This window comes from Notolepis coatsorum, assembly GCF_963971535.1.
Source record: "Notolepis coatsorum genome assembly, chromosome: 17".
NCBI classification, from domain to species: domain Eukaryota; kingdom Metazoa; phylum Chordata; class Actinopteri; order Aulopiformes; family Paralepididae; genus Notolepis; species Notolepis coatsorum.
This window is the reverse complement of record NC_140181.1, coordinates 41,965,176-41,987,121: the sequence shown is the minus strand read 5'-3', so window position 1 is coordinate 41,987,121 and position 21,946 is coordinate 41,965,176. Positions and strand designations below refer to the sequence as shown.

The 21,946-nt window shown below is 44.7% G+C and overlaps 1 protein-coding gene across 1 annotated transcript in view; it reads left to right on the top strand.

The window, feature by feature from the left end:
* tmco4 (transmembrane and coiled-coil domains 4) overlaps positions 1-17,322 on the top strand; it is a 28,696-nt gene extending 11,374 nt beyond the window's left edge. Inside the window, exons 6-14 of the mRNA XM_084332770.1 lie at positions 5,273-5,370; positions 5,534-5,677; positions 6,172-6,291; positions 7,092-7,256; positions 8,291-8,427; positions 11,376-11,460; positions 12,485-12,602; positions 13,023-13,140; positions 14,379-17,322. Of these exons, the coding sequence (XP_084188896.1) occupies positions 5,273-5,370; positions 5,534-5,677; positions 6,172-6,291; positions 7,092-7,256; positions 8,291-8,427; positions 11,376-11,460; positions 12,485-12,602; positions 13,023-13,140; positions 14,379-14,945 (1,552 nt within the window). The 3' untranslated portion in view covers positions 14,946-17,322. The remainder of the gene's footprint in view (positions 1-5,272; positions 5,371-5,533; positions 5,678-6,171; positions 6,292-7,091; positions 7,257-8,290; positions 8,428-11,375; positions 11,461-12,484; positions 12,603-13,022; positions 13,141-14,378) is intronic.
* The last annotated feature ends 4,624 nt before the right edge of the window (positions 17,323-21,946 follow it).

The following is a 21,946-nucleotide window of genomic DNA, read 5'->3' as shown; positions in this document are numbered from 1 at the left end:
CAATTGACCTAACAGATGTATGGGGAAGAATCCCTGGCGGCACGGCATCGGTCCCAGACCCGCCTGGCCATGTCCAGACGTAATCCTCACCCGTCAGGATGAGGACTGCCTCGCGACAGTACACCTGCACCCACATTCTCCCTGCCGGGGACGTGGGGAGCCCTCAGGCCGCGCAGATGGAGAACGCCCATAGCCAGCCGCCCGCCGCCTGGTGCAGACAGGGGAAGCTTACTCCTCCCTGTCTGTCGATACACGACACTGACGTCGTATCGTCCGTCCTGATCAACACCATTTGTGGACCAGAAGGACCGCTTTCAACACCAACACATTGAACGTAGCGCAGACCGGGCAGCATGGTTTGCCAGCTGCCCCCTACTGCGTTGGCCCGACCCGTCACCAGTGAGGGAGGCGTCGGTGAAAACGCGACGTGAGACAGCGCCGTAACCGTCCTAGGACGGAACCTCCCGAGCGTGTTGACAACACGCTCTGAGATGGATGCCCATAGCCCTCCAACCGTTGACTGGGAAGAGGAGTACTCTACATCCAGTCTACAGCAACCCCAGGCTGGTAGAGACCTGCCTGGTACGAGACCTGACGATCCACCTTGACCGCGAAGGACCAGAACGTCATCAGGGCAGAACACTCCGTAACCCCTGACGACGCAGAGGCCCCAGTGCGGCCTCCACGCACTTGGTGAAGATGCGGGGAGCCAGAGAAAACCGAACGGCAGCCTCTGGTACTCATACGCTAACCCTGCAAGGAAGCGTAGGTAAGCCCTAGGATGGAAGATCGGAGATGCGCATACGCATCCTACAGGTCTATGGAGGAGAACCAGACCCTCACCTGACAGTGTTCAACAGGTAGGAGATGATCCAAAAAATGCTGAACCTTCCCATGGGACAGGTCCAGCCTGGGTCTTACACCCCTCCCTCCCGACTTCTCAGGCAGAGAACACCGGGAGGAGAACGCCACGACGATGGCTTGCTTCGTCCACAGAGATTGGATCTCGTTGACCAGAGCTGTCACTGCTGGAGACCCTGACAATAGGGTCTGTACTAGGGATGCCCCGATCACGTTTTTTGCCACCGATACCGATCACCGATCGTCGTGAGCCATATCGGCCGATACCGATCCGATACCGATTGTTTTTGATTAAAAAGAAATTAAAAATTATTTTATATAAAAAGTTTTTTTTTTATAAAATATATATATTATATAATTAGACTTGTACTTGTATTATCTGCGAGACATCGCCACCACGCAACAAGTCAAAATGCTCGCTATCTGCAAACAGCTCCACTGTCTGTGTACTCTAGTAGCCTCCAGCTCCAAAAAGGATTCTCTGGCGCTGCAGCTGGACCCTATTGGTAACGTTACGGTTATTTGGTCATTTCACATTCAGCAAGCCCTCAGCTCCAATACGCATTGAATCAATGTTATAAGACATTGATATCAAGAGCTATCTATAGCTACTGCTAGCCGGCTAGATGACGTTAAGACAGAACTTTAGTTCAATGGGACATTTCGTTTTGAACAGAGAACTAACGTCAGCTAACGCAAGCTAATGCAAGCTAACGGAGATATCAACATGGACTACTAGACTTCCTGGGGCATTTGTTGATATCCGGAGCTATCAGTAGCTAGCCGGCTAAATACCGTTAGACAATGCCTACTAAAAGTGAATAGTTGACTGGGTCATTTTGTTTAAACAGTAACAATAGCTAGGTAGCTAACGTTAGCTCAGGTCGAATGCAGAGGAGCCACCTCCTCTGTTTACAAACTCTACACGGGTGCGGGCGGGGCTAGGGAGCAGCGGCAGTTTGCAGGTCCTGTGCGTCTGAGACAGACAGCGAATGAGAAGTCCACTTGATCAGTTTCCGCGATCGGCGAATATGAGTCATTATCGTAATTCCCCGATCGCATATTTATACTGATTATCGGCCGATACCGATCGCTGGCCGATCGATCGGGGCATCCCTAGTCTGTACCAAACCTGAAAACGGGTGGGGTTGTGTAAACACAAGTCCCCGCCTCAGCGTTCTCTCCATCCACCTCGACATATGGTACTGCCGTAGTCATATGTGACAACACTCCCAACGCACCCGCCGTCACGTGGCGCAGGTCCGCCAGGAACTGTAGATAGTTGGCCCGGTCCCCCCGCTGTGCGTAGCCAACCCTGGAACCGTGCGAGCAGCGCGTTCCGTGTCGGAACATCTGACCCTGACACCACCCACGAGGCAATCGCACCCAAGGGGGAACCCCGACAGAAAGGGCCGGTCTGATACGGGGGGCTTCCGATGAAAAAAGCCCCCCCACTGGACACCTCTCCAGAACATGCTGAGGAGTTGTTCTGCAGCCGGACATGCAAGGTGTAAGGCCCCCATGGGTTCCTACACACCGTAGCCCTGCAGTGATATTACTACCACCCCAAATCATGTGAGCTGCGACCACTTGCCAATATTTCAGGAGTGGGAGGCACCAACATGATACCTGGCCTGGCAAAGGCGAGGCCGGGGAAGCCCGCACTGTGTGCCTCAAAAGGTTTCGAGCCCCCCTGCTGACAACACTTAAGTTGACAGACGTAACACCAGGCTCAACCAACACAGTTCAAGGTGTGGGAGCCGCTTGACAGCACAACATTCTCACGGACAGACCCAGGCTCAGCCATCAACTGGGTGTCAGCCCCTGTCCCCATGAGAAGCGAAAGGGGGGCCGCCCGCGCATCAACGAAGGCACGCGGCCCGCAGCCAAAGGAAACAATCAGAGCCCACTTTTTCCGCTGGTGTTGGGGAAGGGAGTGATCGGAGAGCGGGCTGCTCGCGGCAGGACGGTGACGGCTTGTTTGTTCAAGCCGAACCCATCCTACATGGCCGATCCCTCGGCCGCCAAGGCTGTCGGCCTTGTGGACACCTGTCGAATCAACGCCCAGGATACCTCCGGCGGGGGAAAACATGGCCGCCTGTCGAGGGCCTCGTCATCGCCGCTGACGAGGCCGTGCTCTCTCCTCTTCTGGCTGCGCGGTGTGAGGCGGTGTAGGGCCTAGGACAATACCGCCCGCGCTCCAGCAGAAGACCAAAATCCCCTGCGGAGAGGGGAACCCTGAGCGGTTATAGCTTGCGGCTGGGTCAAAGCTAATAACGTCAACAACCTTGCGCGATGTGTCGACGTCGGCTGGCCCTCAAGGCCCCGCCACCAGACACAATTTTTTTAATAGAAAAAAAACAGCAATTCGAACACAGTTCTAATCGTTGCCAATTCCATACCGTGGCGGTACAAGCTTTAACAGCCCACCAGCCACTCGCCAGGCCGACCCACCCATGGCGTCGGCCGGGCGGGGCACTGTTTCAATATGTCAAAAACAAAGGACTGATGTTAACACGGAGCACCAGTGGTGGTTGCAAACAGCCACCTCCACTGTGGTGTGCACCATGAAAGGGTTAAATGAATAAAAGAACTAAACCACAAAATACTGTAGAATGAGCAAACCCATACACACAACGTTAAGGGGAGGCGGACCAGAGCGAACTAGTCCCGCCTTCATTCAAAATATTCACAACAGCACACCAGCCCTAGCTTAGCCCATTTACCAAAAAAAAATAAACAAAGCCCCCCCCGCACTACTCCCCCAGTATACCGATTGACCGTCAGTATGAATGGTTGAGAGGAGAGAAAACTGTAGCAAGACAGACCTTCTCATAGCAGAGTGACAGAACGAAACAATAGCCCACTACACAGGGCCGCCTCAGGGGGTGGGGGGCCTCGCGTTTAAACTCGCCCAGGGCCTCACATTTCTCCCAGGCGGCCCTGCCCCTATACTACTACAGCCTAGCGTGAGGCGATGTGGGACCCAGATCGACAACGCCTGCGCACAGACACGCAACATGTTTACCATGTCGGCTGGACCCATAGCCCCACTACCCGACGCCAATGTGGATAGGAACTAGCCAGCTGAGCCATAACCCGCCGTTAAGTCCCATCCTGCAGTAATATAGCTCTACTGCTACACCGCCGAGCTCACGCATCGCCCCAGATGGGGACACCGTTCCATAGACCCCGCCGGAACACAAGGTAACATACCTGGCTAGGATACCTAGCCACGGCCTACCCTGTTGTCAACCCATTTACCCGAAAAAAGGTAAATAGGACTCAGCAAAAAAAAACACAACAGCTACCGACTGACCTTCATTGATGAACCGGGCAAGAGGAGGGAGAAGTGACAACATCTCACGGCGGAGACATTAGAACAGCGTAGCAGTAGCAATGGAAACCGTTCCCTGCAGTGAACGTTCACCAAACCATCCTGCCCCCGGCGCCAACACACAACATGGTTGTGTAACAAAACAAACCAGCATTACTAACACTAATACCCATGCCTGAAGACACAGGGCCTACCTGAGTACAAGCTGGCCCGACAGCCAATCTTGTACAGCTGAACCTCGATCTGCTGTCATTAGACGAGGAACATCAACATAGGCCCGTCGTGTCGCCGAAAACATGCGTCGAAGATGCCAGGGGCCAGCAACCTCCGGTAAGCTTTCAACATTATGACTCTGATCTTTTTCATCCTGCTAGTTAACGTATGGTGCACGCAGCCAGTACGCTGGGACGAAAATAGAGGAAAGGGTGTTTTGGTGACCAGAGTCACGGTTATATGGGCGGTGCCACCATAGGGGCGGGGCCCCATACAGGTGGGGTGCATGTAGTTGTTTTCGTTGGAGATACAATAGGTATCATAGGAGATAAGGGGTATCTCATAAGGCGCAGAGCGGGACGCGAAAGCAAATACGATATATAACTTATTACATACCGAGTGTCTCTCTGTTTCACTGTTTGCACCCAGGACTGGCTCCAACAGTAAGTCATGTTCATGGTTAAAATGTTCCTGCATGCCTTTGGTCTTGTCACAGTGCATGATGACTGCTTCACCATTCCTATTGAGCCAGCCTGACCCTGTGTAGGCTTGAGTGATGGCCACGGCTAGATTTGCATAGAGCCTTCTATTTTACTGCAGCTGTTTGCAATATCTGATGTAATGCCTAAAGGCAACCTCTAAAGACGTAACGTGTTCTGTCCCTCACTGAATAGAACCTGGTTCTTTTAGAACAAATATTTTTTTAATCAAAAACCAGGAGAGCATGTAGACATGTGTTGGTCTCCATGACTTGTCTCCCTGACTCGTCAATTGTCAAGTGTCACCAGAGTTTATTTTTAGAGGGATACATTTGACAGTTGCAACCCATTCAGATGTCTGCCTGGCTCTGCCTCTTGTTAGAGAGGAGTCATCTCGGCGGCTGAAGAAGGAGAGAGGACGGAGGTGGAGACGCTACCTCCTCATTGGCCTCGCCACCGTGGGCGGGGGAACTGTGATTGGTCAGTATCATTGCTTTGGCCCAGTCGTTGGGTTGTCACTGCCTGGGTTTAACCCGTGTCCAGCATACTGTCAATATTTACTTCATTGGATTTAAATATTTACACTGTTTCCAAAGGGCCACTTCCTTAGCATAACTAGCTGTGCCCTTTGTGCCCTCACCAGGTGTGACGGGCGGCCTGGCAGCACCGCTGGTAGCGGCCGGGGCCAGTGCGGTGCTGGGGGCAGGGGGGGCAGCAGCTCTGGGATCAGCCACCGGCATCGCCATCATGGCCTCCCTGTTCGGTGCAGCGGGGGCCGGATTAACCGGTAAGAACACTGTGTGGCAGAGGGTTGTGGTGGGATTGGGAGGGTAGGGTGTTGTTATGGTTCAACCGTTTTGCACACATTCGTTTAGTTTGACAGTAAATTATTTTGAATGTGGCCACCAGTGATGTCATCAGGGACATGAAATGATGTAGATGAAAAAATAGCAATACTTTGTCTTACATGGTTGCTAGCTTATTATTTTATTGAGCTGTAATTAAACACAACACAAGGATTCAATGTCCCTGATGACATCACTGGTGGCCACTGTCATATTAAATGAATGTATACTCTGTTTAGAGTGATATCTATTTAGAGTTGGTGAAGTTCCCCTTTAAATTCTCAAGATTGAAATAATTGCACTCTTCTCGTGCACCTGTTGTTTTTTTAGTTTAAATTTGTTTTGCCTGTACAGCACTTTGTGGTTTTTAGTAATAGATGACATTATAGATTAAATGTATACTCCTCTCTCTCCTTTTTTCTCTTTCTTTATCCAGGCTATAAGATGAATAAGTGTGTGGGAGCGATAGAGGAGTTTGAGTTTCTTCCTCTGAGCTCTGGGAAGCATCTTCACCTGACCATAGCAGTGACCGGATGGCTGTGCACAGGCAAATACAGTACGTCAGACCCCACTGATGGAGAATTACCATAGATGATCAGATTACGGGTGCCACAGGTGCACCCCCCCCCCCCCCCCCCCCCCCACACACACACACACACACACACTTTTTTCATTTTTCTTTCAACCTTACACACGCATACACTTACACATACACACACACTCACACACAGCCCATGTGTTGATCCGTCCAAGTGTTTCTGAGTGACACTAAACCCTACCTGCTCCAGGGCACTGCAAATGGTTAACCCTGTGCTCTGACCAAAGAACTCTATATTATTATTATTATTATTATTATTATTATTATTATTATTATTATTATTATTATTATTATTATTATTATTATTATTATTATTATTATTGTTATTATTATATAACACCCGTTTCTGACAGGCATGTGTGAAGAAATAACCTCATAATTAATTTGGTGATAGGGTTGGCCCTAAATCCAAATTATTAATTCGATTTTTGTATGATTTATAATGTTTTGCCAATGTATTACACATTTTGCACACAGTTATTATTTGGATGTTGTGGATTTGATAACACTAAGCATATTATAACCATACACTAAATGTCAATCAGGTCCTACTGAGACTGAAAACAAGCCACTTACTGTAAGAGTCAGGCGTGAGGATAGTCATCTCCCCCCAGAAAGAAGGACAATTACCTTCAAGCGTGGAGCACCGTGCCTCCTTCCACATCAATTCCCATCAAGAACCCTTCAGTTTAGAAATGGTACTAAATGCCTTTCCTCAACCATCTGCTTCGCCCACGACCACCACCACCACCTCCCAGATTCGTTCCAGGCCCCGTGGTGCAGCCTGGGGCAGTGGGGAGAGCAGTACTGTCTGGTGTGGGAGTCGCGTTTCCTCAGGGACCTGGGCTCAGCCATGGCCTCCATGCTGGACGGGCTGGTGGGCATGGTGGCCCAGGAGGCCCTCAAGTACACCATCCTCTCAGGTGGGTCAGGAGAGAAAGAGTTTTAGAGACTAAATCAATAAAAGAGATTGAGATTAATTAAAAAATATTAAAATATATACAGTATACATTAAATAAATATAAATAATGTATAATGTCCCGATTTCCATACATGTTGATGTGAATATAGTGCAAATGCATACCTTGAACCATAACGGTATAATCTAGATTGACTTTACAACTGCAAATACATGGGATGTCCAAAACATTTCAAAAGCTATTCTGGAGTTATATTTTCCTTCAGTGCAAGGATTAAAATCATGAAATAGATCATTTAAATATTTTGTATCTATTATTTATTTACATTCTTTTGATCATACCAAGTGCTCTTCTCAGGGTTCCTGCAGGGTTTTAAAAAGTCTTAAATGTAATAATCAGAATTGTAGGCCTTTACAAAGTCTTATATGATTTTGATAGCTTAAAAGTATATTGAATTAGAGAAGTGCGATAACCTTTTCTGTATCTTGTTTAAATGTGTTTGGGGGAAATGTCCTGGCTGCAAAGTAAGCAGTACTGTAATATCAGTTCCCCCCCCCAACAATTCATATGGAATTATATCTTTCATAGTAATTTCAGGTTACAGGTTACTAGGTAGTGCTGGACTGAGAAGCAGTCTTCTTACTCACGGCGTACTTCACAGTCTGTCCGTGCATGGTGGGCAGAGATAAGGAGCCTGCGGCGGATCAGCTTATCAGCTTGTGTTCCCAATCAAACTGATCCGCTGCAGACACCAGGATCCTATCTCTGCCATCCACCCAGAGTCTTTGAAGTGTCCTGGATGAGAGTGTGTGTGTGTGCATGCAAAATATATCACTTCCATCTTTAGATCTTCCATAGTGCTTTATAAATACTCTGTGTTCTCTAACATCATGGCTCAGGCACTTTTGCAACTAACCGTCTATCATTATCTGATCATTCTGATTGCATTATTAGTGTTTATGTCCTTAAACATAATTGTATTTATGTGGACATAAATAAATCATTCAAATGTGTGTGTGTGTGTTGTCCCCGGCCAGGTATTGTGACAGCTCTGACGTGGCCAGCCTCTCTGTTGGCGGTGGCCAGTGTCATCGACAACCCCTGGTGTGTGTGTCTGAGCCGCTCAGCAGAGGTGGGCAAACACCTGGCCCAAGTATTGAGAAGCAGACAACAGGTATCAATGTTATTATGACCTCTTAGCTTTTCACACACCCGGAGTTTAGAGTAATGCTGAACAAGTGTGTCAGCAAGTAAGTGTGCAGTAAGATGTGCGTGTTGTTAGAAAATGGTGTTTTAGGCCGTACAGTGAAGGCTGAGAAGTGGCTAGAAAACGATTCTCATTCCCACCTCGGCGGACTACACAATTTTCACTCTGGGCTAAATATCTATTGGTGTAGATTTAAGAATAAAAAGTTCTCCATTTACAATCCTGCCCGTTTTGCGCATCATATTTTAAAGTCGGGACTAGATCTTTCCTCGCGAACGGATACCTGGTCACGTAGCGTAGTTTTATTTGACGTAATTGGTGCGAGTTCGGTCACGTATCTTGTGCTCGACCAATAGCAGCTCTCTTTGTTGCGAGGATACGGCCATCGGATTTTACACAGACACGGTGGGATAGATATAGAAACTGCGTTGAACGGTGGCTTAACCTACCAGGCCAGAATCGTACCATTGCGGAAACATACAAACATTGTTTAGAGATCGATTTGTGTCATAAATGTCATGATAAATATCTGTATGTCATATATGTCATGATGAATTGAAAAAGTTTTCAATCCGAAATCAGCTAAATGTAAAATGTAATGTACATCATGCTGTATGTAATGTACCCTCTGCCTGACATCATGCTGTATGTAATGTACCCTCTGCCTGACATCATGCTGTATGTAATGTACCCTCTGCCTGACATCATGCTGTATGTAATGTACCCTCTGCCTGACATCATGCTGTATGTAATGTACCCTCTGCCTGATATCGTGCTGTATTTGACTGCTTATCTCGGCTTGCTTAGACAGTAGGCTACTATCAACTGTTTTCCCCCCCAGCTCTGACTGCAGTTGAAACTGCACTGCATCGAGCATCTTTATAATTCTGACTAGCATACTCTCACACCCTAGCCCACACCAAGGACTATTTACAAATAATTTGGTTAAAAGTCCTCGGTTGTGTTAAAATATTGCAGGTTTTATGCTAATATAAGACTATCCATAAAAGTATCTACAGTATCTATAATCTACCATACCCATCTATCTATCTGTCTATAATTTCATATTGTAAATGACAATCAACTGTTATTTACTGTGTTGGCCCTGTATTCTGATGTGTGCACACAGGGATTGTCAAATCCATAGGCCTACATTCTTGTCAGGAGATGAGAGCCTGTGTGCTTGATTGATTGAAAATTGTATTAACAGATTGCAGAATGGGTACAATACAGTACGGCTCAATACACACAATTGTTAAGGGGATGCAGACCAGAGAAACCAGAAAAACTGTGCAAATGTTTCTAAGGAAACTGAGGATATACGGCTACATGGGATGATGACTCGGATGACAATCAATCAATCAGATTTATTTATATAGCACATTTAACATGACACGTGTCAACCAAAGTGCTGTACAGAGGGTAGATACATATTGACAACAATCACACTCCGTTTTATGGGAGGGCACACAGGCAAGCACACAGAAAAACGGGGCATGAGTCAGTGAACGGGAAAGGCTAGTAGGTAGAAGTGGGTTTTGAGCCTAGATTTGAAGGCATCTATCGAGGGGGCAAGCCTAATGGAGGTGGGGATGCTGTTCCACAGTTCAGGGGCTACGACAGCAAAGGCACGGCAGTGGTGAGGATGATTAACGTCAGTGTTGCCTGGGAAGTGTGATGGTGGATGAGGGTGTGGACTGGGGTTGGGATGTATAGGGCGAGGGGATTGATTGATTGATTGATTGATTGAAAACTTTATTAACAGATTGCAGAATGGGTACAATACAGTATGGCTCAATACACACAATTAAGGGGATGCAGACCAGAGAAAGACTTTCGTCTTGTTTACATCAGGGTCCCCCATTTTCAATTCATCATGACATTTATGACATACACGACATACAGATATATATCATGACATTTATGACACAAATTGATATCTAAACAATGTTTGTATGTCTCCGCAATGGTATGATTCTGGCCTGGTAGGTTAAGCCACCGTTCAACGCAGTTTCTATATCTATCCCACCGCGTTTGTGTCAAAATCTTGTACACGTTCTTTCTGAACGGACGTGAGATGCATATAACATTGTTTAGAAACCTTTTTGCGATCTTTAGAAGGTGTTTTTGTCCATTTTCGTCCTGTTCTGATGTAACGTTAATCTGTGGGTGTCATTTGTTGTCGCCCGACTGCCGTATCCTCGCAACAAAGAGAGCTGCTATTGGTCGAGCGCAACTCTCACCAATTATGTCAAATAAAACTATGCTACGTGACTACGTGACCAAGTATCCATTCGCGAGGAAATATCTAGTCCCGACTTTTAAATTATGATAGCGCAAAATGGGCAGGATTGTAAATAGAGAACTTTTTATTCCTAAATCTACACCAATATATCTTTCACCCAAAGTGAAAATTGCGTAGTCCACCGAGGTGGGAACGGGATGAAACGATACAGCCTTCACCTTACGGCCTATTTCAGCCTGGTCGTTGATCGATATCAGCCTCTGTCCGTGCCATCTCTCGATCCTCTGCATTGTGTTGTTTTTCATCGAGGCAATCGTTCGTGGTGGAATTCGTACTCTCATGGCTTACTGGCTAAAACACCCCTATCTCTTCCCTCCGTGCATTTGGAACAATCGTACACTGACTCGGGACTGTTATATAAAAAGGATAGTTTATTTACATAAATAAAGGTCTAATACAGAGACTTTTTGATAAGCATCCAAGTGTTGTTTACTTAATAACAATACATTTGATTTAAAAGTCTGTGTATTTAAATGTAGATTACCCCTCGTCACAGGACGCCTCACTTACTCACGTTACTCACTCTCTGTCTCTGTGTATTTAAATGTTGAGTATCCCTCATAGCAGAAGGTCTCTGTTACTCGTTCTCTCTGTCTGTGTGTATTTAAAGGGGAAACGCCCAGTCAGCCTCATAGGCTTCAGTCTAGGAGCCAGGGTTATCTACTTCTGTCTGCAGGAGCTCGCCAACGACCAAGGTATGAAGTACACAAATATTGGAACTGTCATGACCCAGCTAGGGGTGGAACGACACACATATTTTAAGACAAATTTAGATTTTGAGGTCACAATTATTATTGGGTTAAAAATAAATGTATTCATACTACAGAGCTCTACTTATAGATTATATACTACACAGCTTGAAAACGAGAGGAGAATCGTCTATACAGTTCAATACACAATTTATTTGATCATTCCACACTTTCTCTCAATCTACTATTAATTTGGTATGAAAGAAGAAATACATCTCAAATGACAGAATTTGAGATGAATTAAATAATTGAAACATCAGTTGGTCCCATGATCCCTGACTGGACCTTTGCACTTTGAGTGGTTCCACAACACCTGCACTTACATAGTGTGTTTTTAACAACATATGAATTCAAGTCAAATCCTTTTTTGATTTTAAATGTTATTCTTCACTAGATGTCATAGGTCTGGATGTCAGTGGATGAGCAGATGCTTTGAAATCTGATTCATTCTGATGCATTCACTGTTTCCATGACTACTCTATCACCCAAAACCACCGAACCAACCCCAGAGTTTAAACACTTAAAGGTGCTATAGATAAGATTTGTATGTAGAGTAATCATTAAAAGAATGTAATATATAATAATAATACATCCACAGAGCTTTTTAGAAAGGTGCAGAATAAAAGTATTGCTCCCCCCCCCCCCCCCAAATGTATTGATTAATGAATTTATAATTGAATTGGGGACCAAAATGAATGTTGTTGTTCACATGTTGCGTGGGATGCACCTGATTGGATGAATGACTGGTACATCTAGTGACTGAATATTATCTATAGCACCTTTTTTTTAAGTGAAAAACTTGATTGAAAATTATGATGCCTGAAGATAATATACATTCCACCTGGTTCTGCCTTGTAATCGACACATTACATTATTTTATTTCAAACACATGACATGATTTTCTTTTTGCACACAAACAATCATTCTGTTTGGTCAAACCAGTTGTATGTGTTTACCTGTGGTTCCTCAGACTGTGAGGGAGTGGTGGAGGATGTGGTGCTCCTGGGAGCCCCTGTGGACGGTTCAGAGAAAGCCTGGGAGAAGATAGCCAAGGTGGTGGCGGGGAGGATCGTCAACGGATACTGCAGGTAAACCTGGGAGGGGTCCCTTCTTTTGAAAACATGCAGTGAAATGTCCCTGCTTCCATGATTTGATGTAATCAAAATGCTCAAACTAATCATGACCATGAAATGTCATCAGACCTTTACAGTATGTTTACAGGAAGATGGGAGAATAATTATTTGGGTCTGTTTTAAGCGCAAATGTCTGGCAATTGTTAGAACAAGTTGTTGTTGTTGTTGTTGTTATTATTATTGCCTCTATATTCTTGGACTATTTATGGCTTATGGTCGGATACATCACTTAGCAAATCAAAGCAATTTTTCACTTCAAGTCTACAGTGTTCGATTGTCAAACCTGGAAACTCAACTCACTTGACGAGTGCAGGATCAGGATGTCATATGTAAGTTCAGCGTGACAAATAATTTTTCACATGTTCCACTTGTCAGAGGGGACTGGCTGCTGGGGTTCTTATACAGGAGCTCTGCAACACAGATGTCGGTCGCCGGCCTGCAGCCAATTAATGTCAACGACCGCCGCATCATCAACGTGGATCTTTCATCTGTGGTGAGTCAACTGTAATTTCAGGTCATAGGCCACTTTTTGAGTGGCACATCTAAAAGTGTGAGTAAAACAGTTTTTATTCAAGTATGTTTCAACAATAAACCAACTGATATGACTAATTAAAAGTTACCACAGCAGTTTACAATGCCTTACATTGGTGTACTGCATATACAGTATCTTTAGAATATTTTCTATTGCCTTTGTTTGTAGACTGAAAGAGAGTGATAGACGTCTTTCTCTGAATTCTGAGGCTGTGTTGCAGATATTGGGCTTTTTCAAATTGAGGAATGATTCAACCTCTTTGCAATTTCTTGCCTGTGAACAGATGTTCATTTTAGTTTGATAGCCTTTATCAGTGAAGACCAAAATTGAAACATGCTCTGTAGCTTTATTGTCTATCCCTTGATCATTTTTTTAAATGTAATTTTATGACGTCGGTGTGGAGCAGATCCCTTTTAGAACTCAGCCTGAACACCACCCAAATTAATTCCATTATGTTATTGTCCATGGCCTAGGAAAGTTCAATCAATATTTGTGAACATGAGCTAATCTCTTGTGAACATGTTTTCTCTCCCAAAGCCAGAAACCAGAGAAGATGGACTCAAACTTGCGTTTGACGTCTGGAGCTCCTCTATTGACAATGAAGGGGACACTGATTTTGTGGACTCACAGAATGTTTGCTTGAGTTTTTATACCCAAAGGAGCTTTACTCTATTGTAGTGTTCTCAGTCCTGAAACCGAAAATGTACCCGTATACTCATAACTCACTCATAACATACTCATCCCCCCAGGTGTTACCATCTTTCTTTAAAGTTTTAGCACTCTACCTTTTGGGCATTTGGGAGAGACAATAGGAATAACATGTATGAATTCTTAAATTCGGTGTAGTTCCCCTTTAAGCTGGTTTTGACCAGCTTTCATATTGACTGAGACCATTGTATTTTATCTATACAACATTTATTAAAGATGCAGATCTATCCGGACCCCCTAAAATGCATAATCGGTCAAATTAAATCCCCCATTCAAATAAATCAGATATTCTCAAATAAAGGCATATTATGTTAACTGGGTAATTTTTTATCCCTGTTATACATCTAACGGTTAAGCCTGTCAATTCCAAAAATTCTGTGAGACTTACAAAAACATGATATGTCGTCATAGAAAGACAAAAGATTTACATTGAAAGATTTCCTAATTTCCCTCTCCAAGAAGATTCAGACAGTGTCATTTGTGTTTCCCAGGTGAAAGGTCACTTGGACTACATGCGTCAGATGGACACCATCTTGGTGGCAGTGGGTGTTCCCACTCGAGAAGTCCCAGGAGCGTCTAGTGGTCCTCTTCAGCCATTGACAATTAAAGAGGGGACATTGGACATCCCTAATAAGAACCCCAACCAGGAAGGGACTAAGGAGCAAACCCTTGAGTGTAGCTCTGTCGCGAAACATGAGAATTGCACAGGAGAGGATGTAGAAGTGAGTGAACCGGAGGAGACGCAGGAGCAGGGTGACGGTTGGGATATCCCTGATATTTCATATCTTTTGGACTCCCTTAATGATGCGGACAGTTCAGCCGAAAAAGGAGTTGGGGAACATTTTCCACCTGGTTCTGAGGAGAGCTTGTGCTCTGCTCTCAATCCCCAGTGTGGTGGGGCAGAGGAGGGACACGTGGAGTCGGACAGTGAAGACATGTCCTGGAGCTGGGACGATACACACTGGACCACTGAACACACGCACACAAACAAACAGGACCAAACTCGCAAAGGACACGCGTTACAGGCAGGGCTCCCACAGGGTCTTAAAAAGTCCTAAATGTTATCATCTGAATTTTAATCCTTAACTCAATCAGCGCCAGACCCGAGGAAAATCGGGTTAACTCGCCAACCGTTCAGCGCCAGACCCGAGTATAGTTGGGTTTTCATCGTTATTTCTTTTATTCAATATTTTTATTCATTTCTCTCACACGGACCTCGGGGTTACCATAGGGAACCACTCTGAGATCGCTAGAGTGCAATACCGGCCGCATCCAGGTAGGTGGCAGTATCGTCCACCCTTCGAAACCTTTTTTCCACACACAGTGTTACATTCAAATGTCTCCGGGCGCAGTTTTCTTGGTCAGGCGAGTTTAGCACTCAATGACATTGCAACGCGCCCAATGCCCCCGATGCATGTGTTGTGGTCAGTGCATGTGAGCGGATCGGAGCGTGAGCGGCGCGGGGCGCGGAGCGGCCGGTTTTGACGTGAGCGAGGAGTGGGTTTTAAAATGAGTCGGCGCGACGTCCGGAGCGAGAGTTCTCCTCCGCTCCAATCCACTCCAGGCCGCTCACAGTGGTTTAACACTGATGTAATATATACATGCAGTACAATGCCAAAGCAACAGATGGCGATGTACAAACATGAAGGCCATTTTCAACCAATGAGAAGGGTGAACCTGTGATATCCTGTTTAGGCTTTGTCACTGTAGAGACGCCCACACTCACTCCAGTTAGAAAAAGTATCGACGCCATTGTTGTTGCCGTTAGCTTACATGCTAACGTTAATGGCAGCGACCATAGCATTGTGGCTCAGCTAGCCTATCATCGCTTAATATAGCTAGTGAATGGATAAACAACGTTATTTAACATTGCAGAATGGCTACAATTACAATGCGGCTCAATACAAACAATTGTTAAGGGGCCCAGGGGGTGTAGACTGTTGTAGTTTGAGCTAATTTACACCATGCTCCAAAAAAAAATTAAAAAACTGCCGAGCGATCTGGCGCGGGGAGCGGGGAGCGCTCGATTCAAGGTGAGCGGGGAGCGAGCGGAGAGCGACTTGGGGGCGGGGTCAACATGAGCGATTAGCGGAGCGGACCAAGCTTTAAAGAGCGAAGAGCGGATTTCTCGGCCGCGCCGATCCGCTCACGTGGCCTGGTTGTGGTGGATTATGTTGGCGACACAATGGACACCAATACTGGAAATCGCAATCAGACAATTGGAATATTCTTTTTGGGGTACCTCCTAGTGAAGTTAAGGACTATATGACATCAATCCTGCTTTGATCCAACCATGATTTCACATTGATCATTGCGACCATGTGTAAAGTACTCCAGAACGTATGCCATTGGTGACGATCAAAGCCCCCCCCATTCATGCATTCATGATGAAACATAATACCTATTATATACATTTGATTTGGAAATAGTAGCGTGTCCAGGCGAGCAACGCCAACACTTTTAGTCAAATTCACATATTCCTCCATAGCGCCGTTTTATGGAATTAACCAGGATCACTCTGAAACTATACTTATATTCACCACGGTATAACATGCGAACGTATACATGAAAACATTTATTCTTTTTCACATATTGAACGATGGATAGTTGATGTCAAATGAGCTATAGTATTGTATCCATAGTTATAATATAGAATATAGATATAGCCCTGCAAACACCGCCATGCAGCCCTATCTCTTAGAGTGGTGGCGCAGTAGGAACTAAGATGCTCTAGGCCTCCGGCGCTGAATGAGTTAAATATGATTTTGATCGGCCTTAAAAACATATTGGATTAGACCGTTACTTTGTATATCTCTGTATCAGGTTTAAATGTGTTTGGAGGAAATGTCCTGGCTGCATAATAAGCAGTACTGTAATAGCAGTATCCCCCCCCCCAACAGTATGGAATTACTTCTTTCATAGTAATCTTCCTTCATACCTTTTTTGCATTCTATTCCAAGTGGTCTTGAAAGGTCTTACATTTAATTTGTTGAAACCTGCAGGAACCCTGTACAGGACCAAGGAACTAATTGCAACCACTCCTCTAAACTTGACTTTCCAGCATCAAAGCCTCATGTGAAAGAAATCTTCATCTGTTCGCTACACAGAGATGAGTCGGATCATACAGCTCAGGTAATGGCAGCTTTGAATGACAAAGTGCCTAAATTAACTCAATTGTCATGTTTTTATGTTTTACCCTCCGAGTATTTTTTTTTATTAATTTATCTGTTTAAAAAGAAAAGGGAAATAAATGTTTTTATCTAACTGTGAAGAGAATAGTGTTGCCTAATTTACAACAGTATTGTTACCTATTACCCTGCAAAGCCAAGTTGTGAATTAAAAAGACAAAATATTACATGTTGCATGTTTTATTTAGTGGTTTGTGTGTTTAAGAGGATGCAACAAGGCAGGTGTAAAATCCATTCCTCTCATCCTTTCTCCATCCTTTAGCTTGGTTGCCATGGTTTTTGTCATCGCAATCTGATGCCCATCAGGCCAGTGGCAGTGTAGTTGCCAACTGTCTGATTCTCAGCTTCCTGAGCTTCTCCTAGTCTCTTCTCTGCCTGTGCTGAGAAGTGCCTGCTCCCACAGATTCTACAGATCTATATTCTACACAGTCTACTCCAGCATATCTTTATTCTACAGTACAGTCTATCTCCGGATTCTACAGTCTAGTCCGGCAGATCTATATTCAACAGAACTTTATTCTACAGTCTGCTCCGGCAGATCTTTATTCTACAGTCTGTTGTAGGCATAGGCGGCGGGTGAGCTGGACATTAGGGTAGGCTATAGATCGGATGAGACTTGCGCGTAGCGCGCAACATTTTCCCTTTTTCTTTTTTGCTTGCACGCAAACGGTGCTGTCCAGGTTCTGATGTCACACCCACATCTAGGCTACTACAGCGAGTCCCACTCATTTCATATACGGAGAGGGCTGATTTGCTAAATGTACTTGTCCTTAATGGAAATTAGTGTTAGGATGCGAATAGACGCCACCCGGTACAACAGTTCTGAACCCGAACGCGGAACTGCAAGTTTGTTGGTAAAAGACTACACGCGAACCTGGAGGTGAACAATCGGAAAGTGGGGGTGGGGCTAGACCATGGAGCATTTTGAAGACCAGACTGGCATCGGTTAGTTTGGTGATGCGGCGTGATTGGTTACTGCCCGCAGTCTGGAATGTTAAACGGCCACCACACCTACTGCCATTGACACCTTGGTTGGCCGACCCTTGCGTATTGTCACCACCGGGCTGCAGCAGCCCACACGCACACAATATCGTAGCCTAGGCTGCCTATAATAATGCGCAGACTGGGTCGGCATAGCCTCCCCTGGCCTTATATACACGCCGCCTATGGTTGTAGGGGTGGACGGTATAAACGGTATGAATTTGCGCTACGGTATGGATTTTGACTATACCTTCATACCTTGTGACCGGTAGACTAGAGCAGCTAGTCACAGCAGTAGCAATGACGTTAACGTTACTTGACGATTCACTCGACGTTTGCAGTGGTCGTTGCAGAGTTTTTTTCCACTTGCTCACAGACCTAGCCATATAGTTTGGGCATTTCAATTTGGCTAAGGAGGCTGAGAGGAGACTTGCTTTAGCGTAGCAACGGGCTAACGTTAGCCGCTAAGCTAACATTCTAACGTGACTCCGCGGCACCAGTTTCATTAGTGAGGGGGGGGGGATTATATTGACATGGCTTGACCATAGAGGTTCAAAGATAACTTCACATTTATTGGCTATTTGTTTCTTTATATCGCTTTATCCATCGGGCTGCTCTCGTTTCCAACTCGTGTGTGTTGACAATGACATCCTGGTGTGACATCATCAACTACGGCAACTTAGGACCCTCAAACCTATTACATCACGCTCTCTCGCTCTCTCTCTCTACGTTGTCAAACATGTACACTAAAGTTAAGTTATGTTGGAGTTTTATTGTGTTTGAGTTGTTTGAGGGAAAGAAACCTCCTGTCCTGCAGTCGTTTTTATTTTCACTTTGTGCCGCTTGATTTTATTGTATTTCATGAAAAAAGTGTTTTTTAGAGATGGAAGTAACTTGAGAAAAGGGTTTGCATTTTTCTATTGCAGTTTGAATGAATGTTCTTAAAATACCTCTGTACGGGCGGTCAGGTGGCGTAGCGGAGATTGTGCTCATCACCAATGCAAGAGGCTGCGGTCTCGACTCCCGGAGAGTCAGCATTGCCTTGGCTTGGGCTGATCGCTATACTAACTCGTTTGGCTGAGTTAGGGGGAGGGAAGCCGTGGGTGGGTCCTGGGCGTTGTGGACAGCGACCCCTACAGTTCGGTCGGGGCACCTGCACAGCGAGGGTAGGATCTGGAGAAAGGTAGTGTGACCTTCCACACGTTACACTCTCCCGGTGAGAATCTGCGCTGCCAGGCTGGCTGCCGGCTGGCTGCACATGTGTCGGAGGAAAACATGTGACAGTCTCCTGCCTCCCGGACCAACAGTAGGGGGGGGGGGGGGGGGGTGCGCAACAACCAGGAAGGGGGTTGGGAATTGGCATAACGACTAACAGTGGGATGGGAGAAAAAAAATCTGAAAAAGGAGGGGGGAAAAGATAATAATAATAAAAATAAAAAAATACCTCTGTACTATGTGAAATATGTCCTAGTAATACAAGAGTACAGTAATAGCTGCCAGTGTTTTACCCCTTCAGAAGCATTTATATAGACATTTTAAGATAAATTAATATACCCTATACCGTTACCGTCTATGCTTCAAATTATACCGTGATATAACATTTTTACCATACCGTGTTGTGTTTCCAAATAGAGGTTTAATGAAACCACTAATGAAAGAGGAAGCACACACAGTTTTGGGTAGAACAAGAGTGGAGCTTTCTAGTCTCTGCGTTCTAGTTTTTTGAGAACAAATAGGGTCTATCGTTTGCCTTCCCCCAATGTCATGGCACCTCTCTCTACAGCTATTTTGCAGCAACAGTTTTGTGTTACTGCTAGTGAGCAATAACTTGACACATGTACTGTAGCACACAGCAGTCAATTCTCAGAGACATGGAAATACTGTGCTTGGTTTAGGTGAGGGGTGGTGTCTAGGTAGAGCGAGGGCATGACACAGAAAGCCTACCTCCTCCGCTTGTGTATGTGTAGCAGTGAAATGTTGTTGTGCTAGATTATAAACAGAAACCTTTATTTTCACCTAAACTAGTAGCTACAATATGCAGAGAAGCTTTATTTTGAAGGAGAAAAGTGGGCAAGTTCGACTTTTGTTTTGTTGGGGGTAACTTCCTGGTATTTATAATTATAAGTGTTGTGCTATTTATTTGCCAAACGTGATTTTCCTTATTCATTATAAGGTTCTTAATGTTCATAGATCATCTTTTTGGTTTGGTATTTTGTGTAAATTGTAAGTAATGGATTCCCCCGTTTGTCCTTCACTGCGCTAGTTCGCGCTCTTTCTGAACTGGACTGTGAAGGAGAAGGTATGCATAATGTTTTTGTTGTATTGCTATGTAAATCAAGTTTCTGCATTGACCTTGTTGCTGTTGATATTAGCTGCTACTGGTTTAGGTTTTGTGCTGCAATATCGCTAAAAATATCAAATGTATTAGCCGCACTAGCAGGTGCCCAGTCGATCTGCAGAGTGAGAATGCATGCTTTGGAATGTTTTTGCCTCTGTCGTGTATTGAGGGTGGTTTTGTTTGGTTGGCAGGTGGAGAACAGGTGAAAGGGAGATCTATTGCTCACTGCTCACTATGTGCTTTTTGATTGTTTGAATGCAGAAGGAGCAGGATAATAAAATGGATGTAGGCTGACCTGGTCGTAGCAGTGTCTTCGATAATAAAAAATACACAACGCAGAGTGAAACATGCTACAAACTGGTGCCATGACCCGTCTACTGGTTAGCAGAAGCCAACCACAGCTGTTGCCGAGAGACGCCATCCTTCTCTGCCTGGCCATGGGAATTCTGGAAAGTTCTGAATCCTTTGAAAAATAATGACTTTGTTTTTATTGTTTCTTTCATCAATTGTATTGATTTGATGTGTTTTGTCTAATATTTTATGGTGTGAAGTACCATTTTAATGGGGACTTTGAATATGGAGGGGATTTCTATTCCTGGTACAGGGAATTTGACTGTTGGGAGAGGGAGAGGCATTCTAATGTACACTCCTGTCATGCAGTCTACTCCGGGGAGTCAAGTGTTCGAGAGTGGCTGGGTCTCCTGATTGTAATGTCCCACCTTTGACTTTCAGCCCTGGTATGTCCCCTGTTGTCCCCTCATCCTGTGATATGACCAATACTTGCCAATTTGATCAAGTCCATTGGTCCAGTTTAGTTTTTATTTTATTGAGGATTTCACACAGTTTATCATTTTGTAAATATGTATTCTGATTTAAATATGTAATGTAATATATGTTGGTGATACACATAATGTGTTTGCTGCACGCTCTGAACTGTACTGTGAAGGAGAAGGTGGAGCACAGGTGAAGAGGGAGACATAAGCTGACCTGGTCGTAGCAGCGTCTTCAATTAAAAAAAACGTATCATTAATTGAAACCTAATGAGTATTATCTTGCAAATTCATCATTATTTGAATCAATTTCACATACATACTCTAGCGAAATAATTGTTTTGTACTAGAGATGTGAGAGATGTTTTGTGTTTTTTACTTGATAATCTTACAAACTAGTGTGGGTAAATAATTAATTGAATCCTAATGTATGTAATTAAAATCTGTAAAAAATCATTATATTCATTGAGATGCCGAATGAATAGAAGTGCATTTACCTCAACATATTGAGCTGGTATGCACAAATTAAATACGTTTTTTTTTTTAATATGTGTTTTTCATTTTGGCCTCCTTGCTAATTGAATTTGACACACCTGCTCTAGTGATTTGAGACATGACTCCAAAGTGTGTCATAGGGGTGTAATGGTACACGTATTCGTACCGAACCATTTCGGTACGGGACCTTCGGTTCAGTACGAGCTGTGTACCAAACGAATACAATACTTTAACCACTAACGGAACACACGTGCTGAACTTTTCTTGCATGCGGATATGCAGAACCT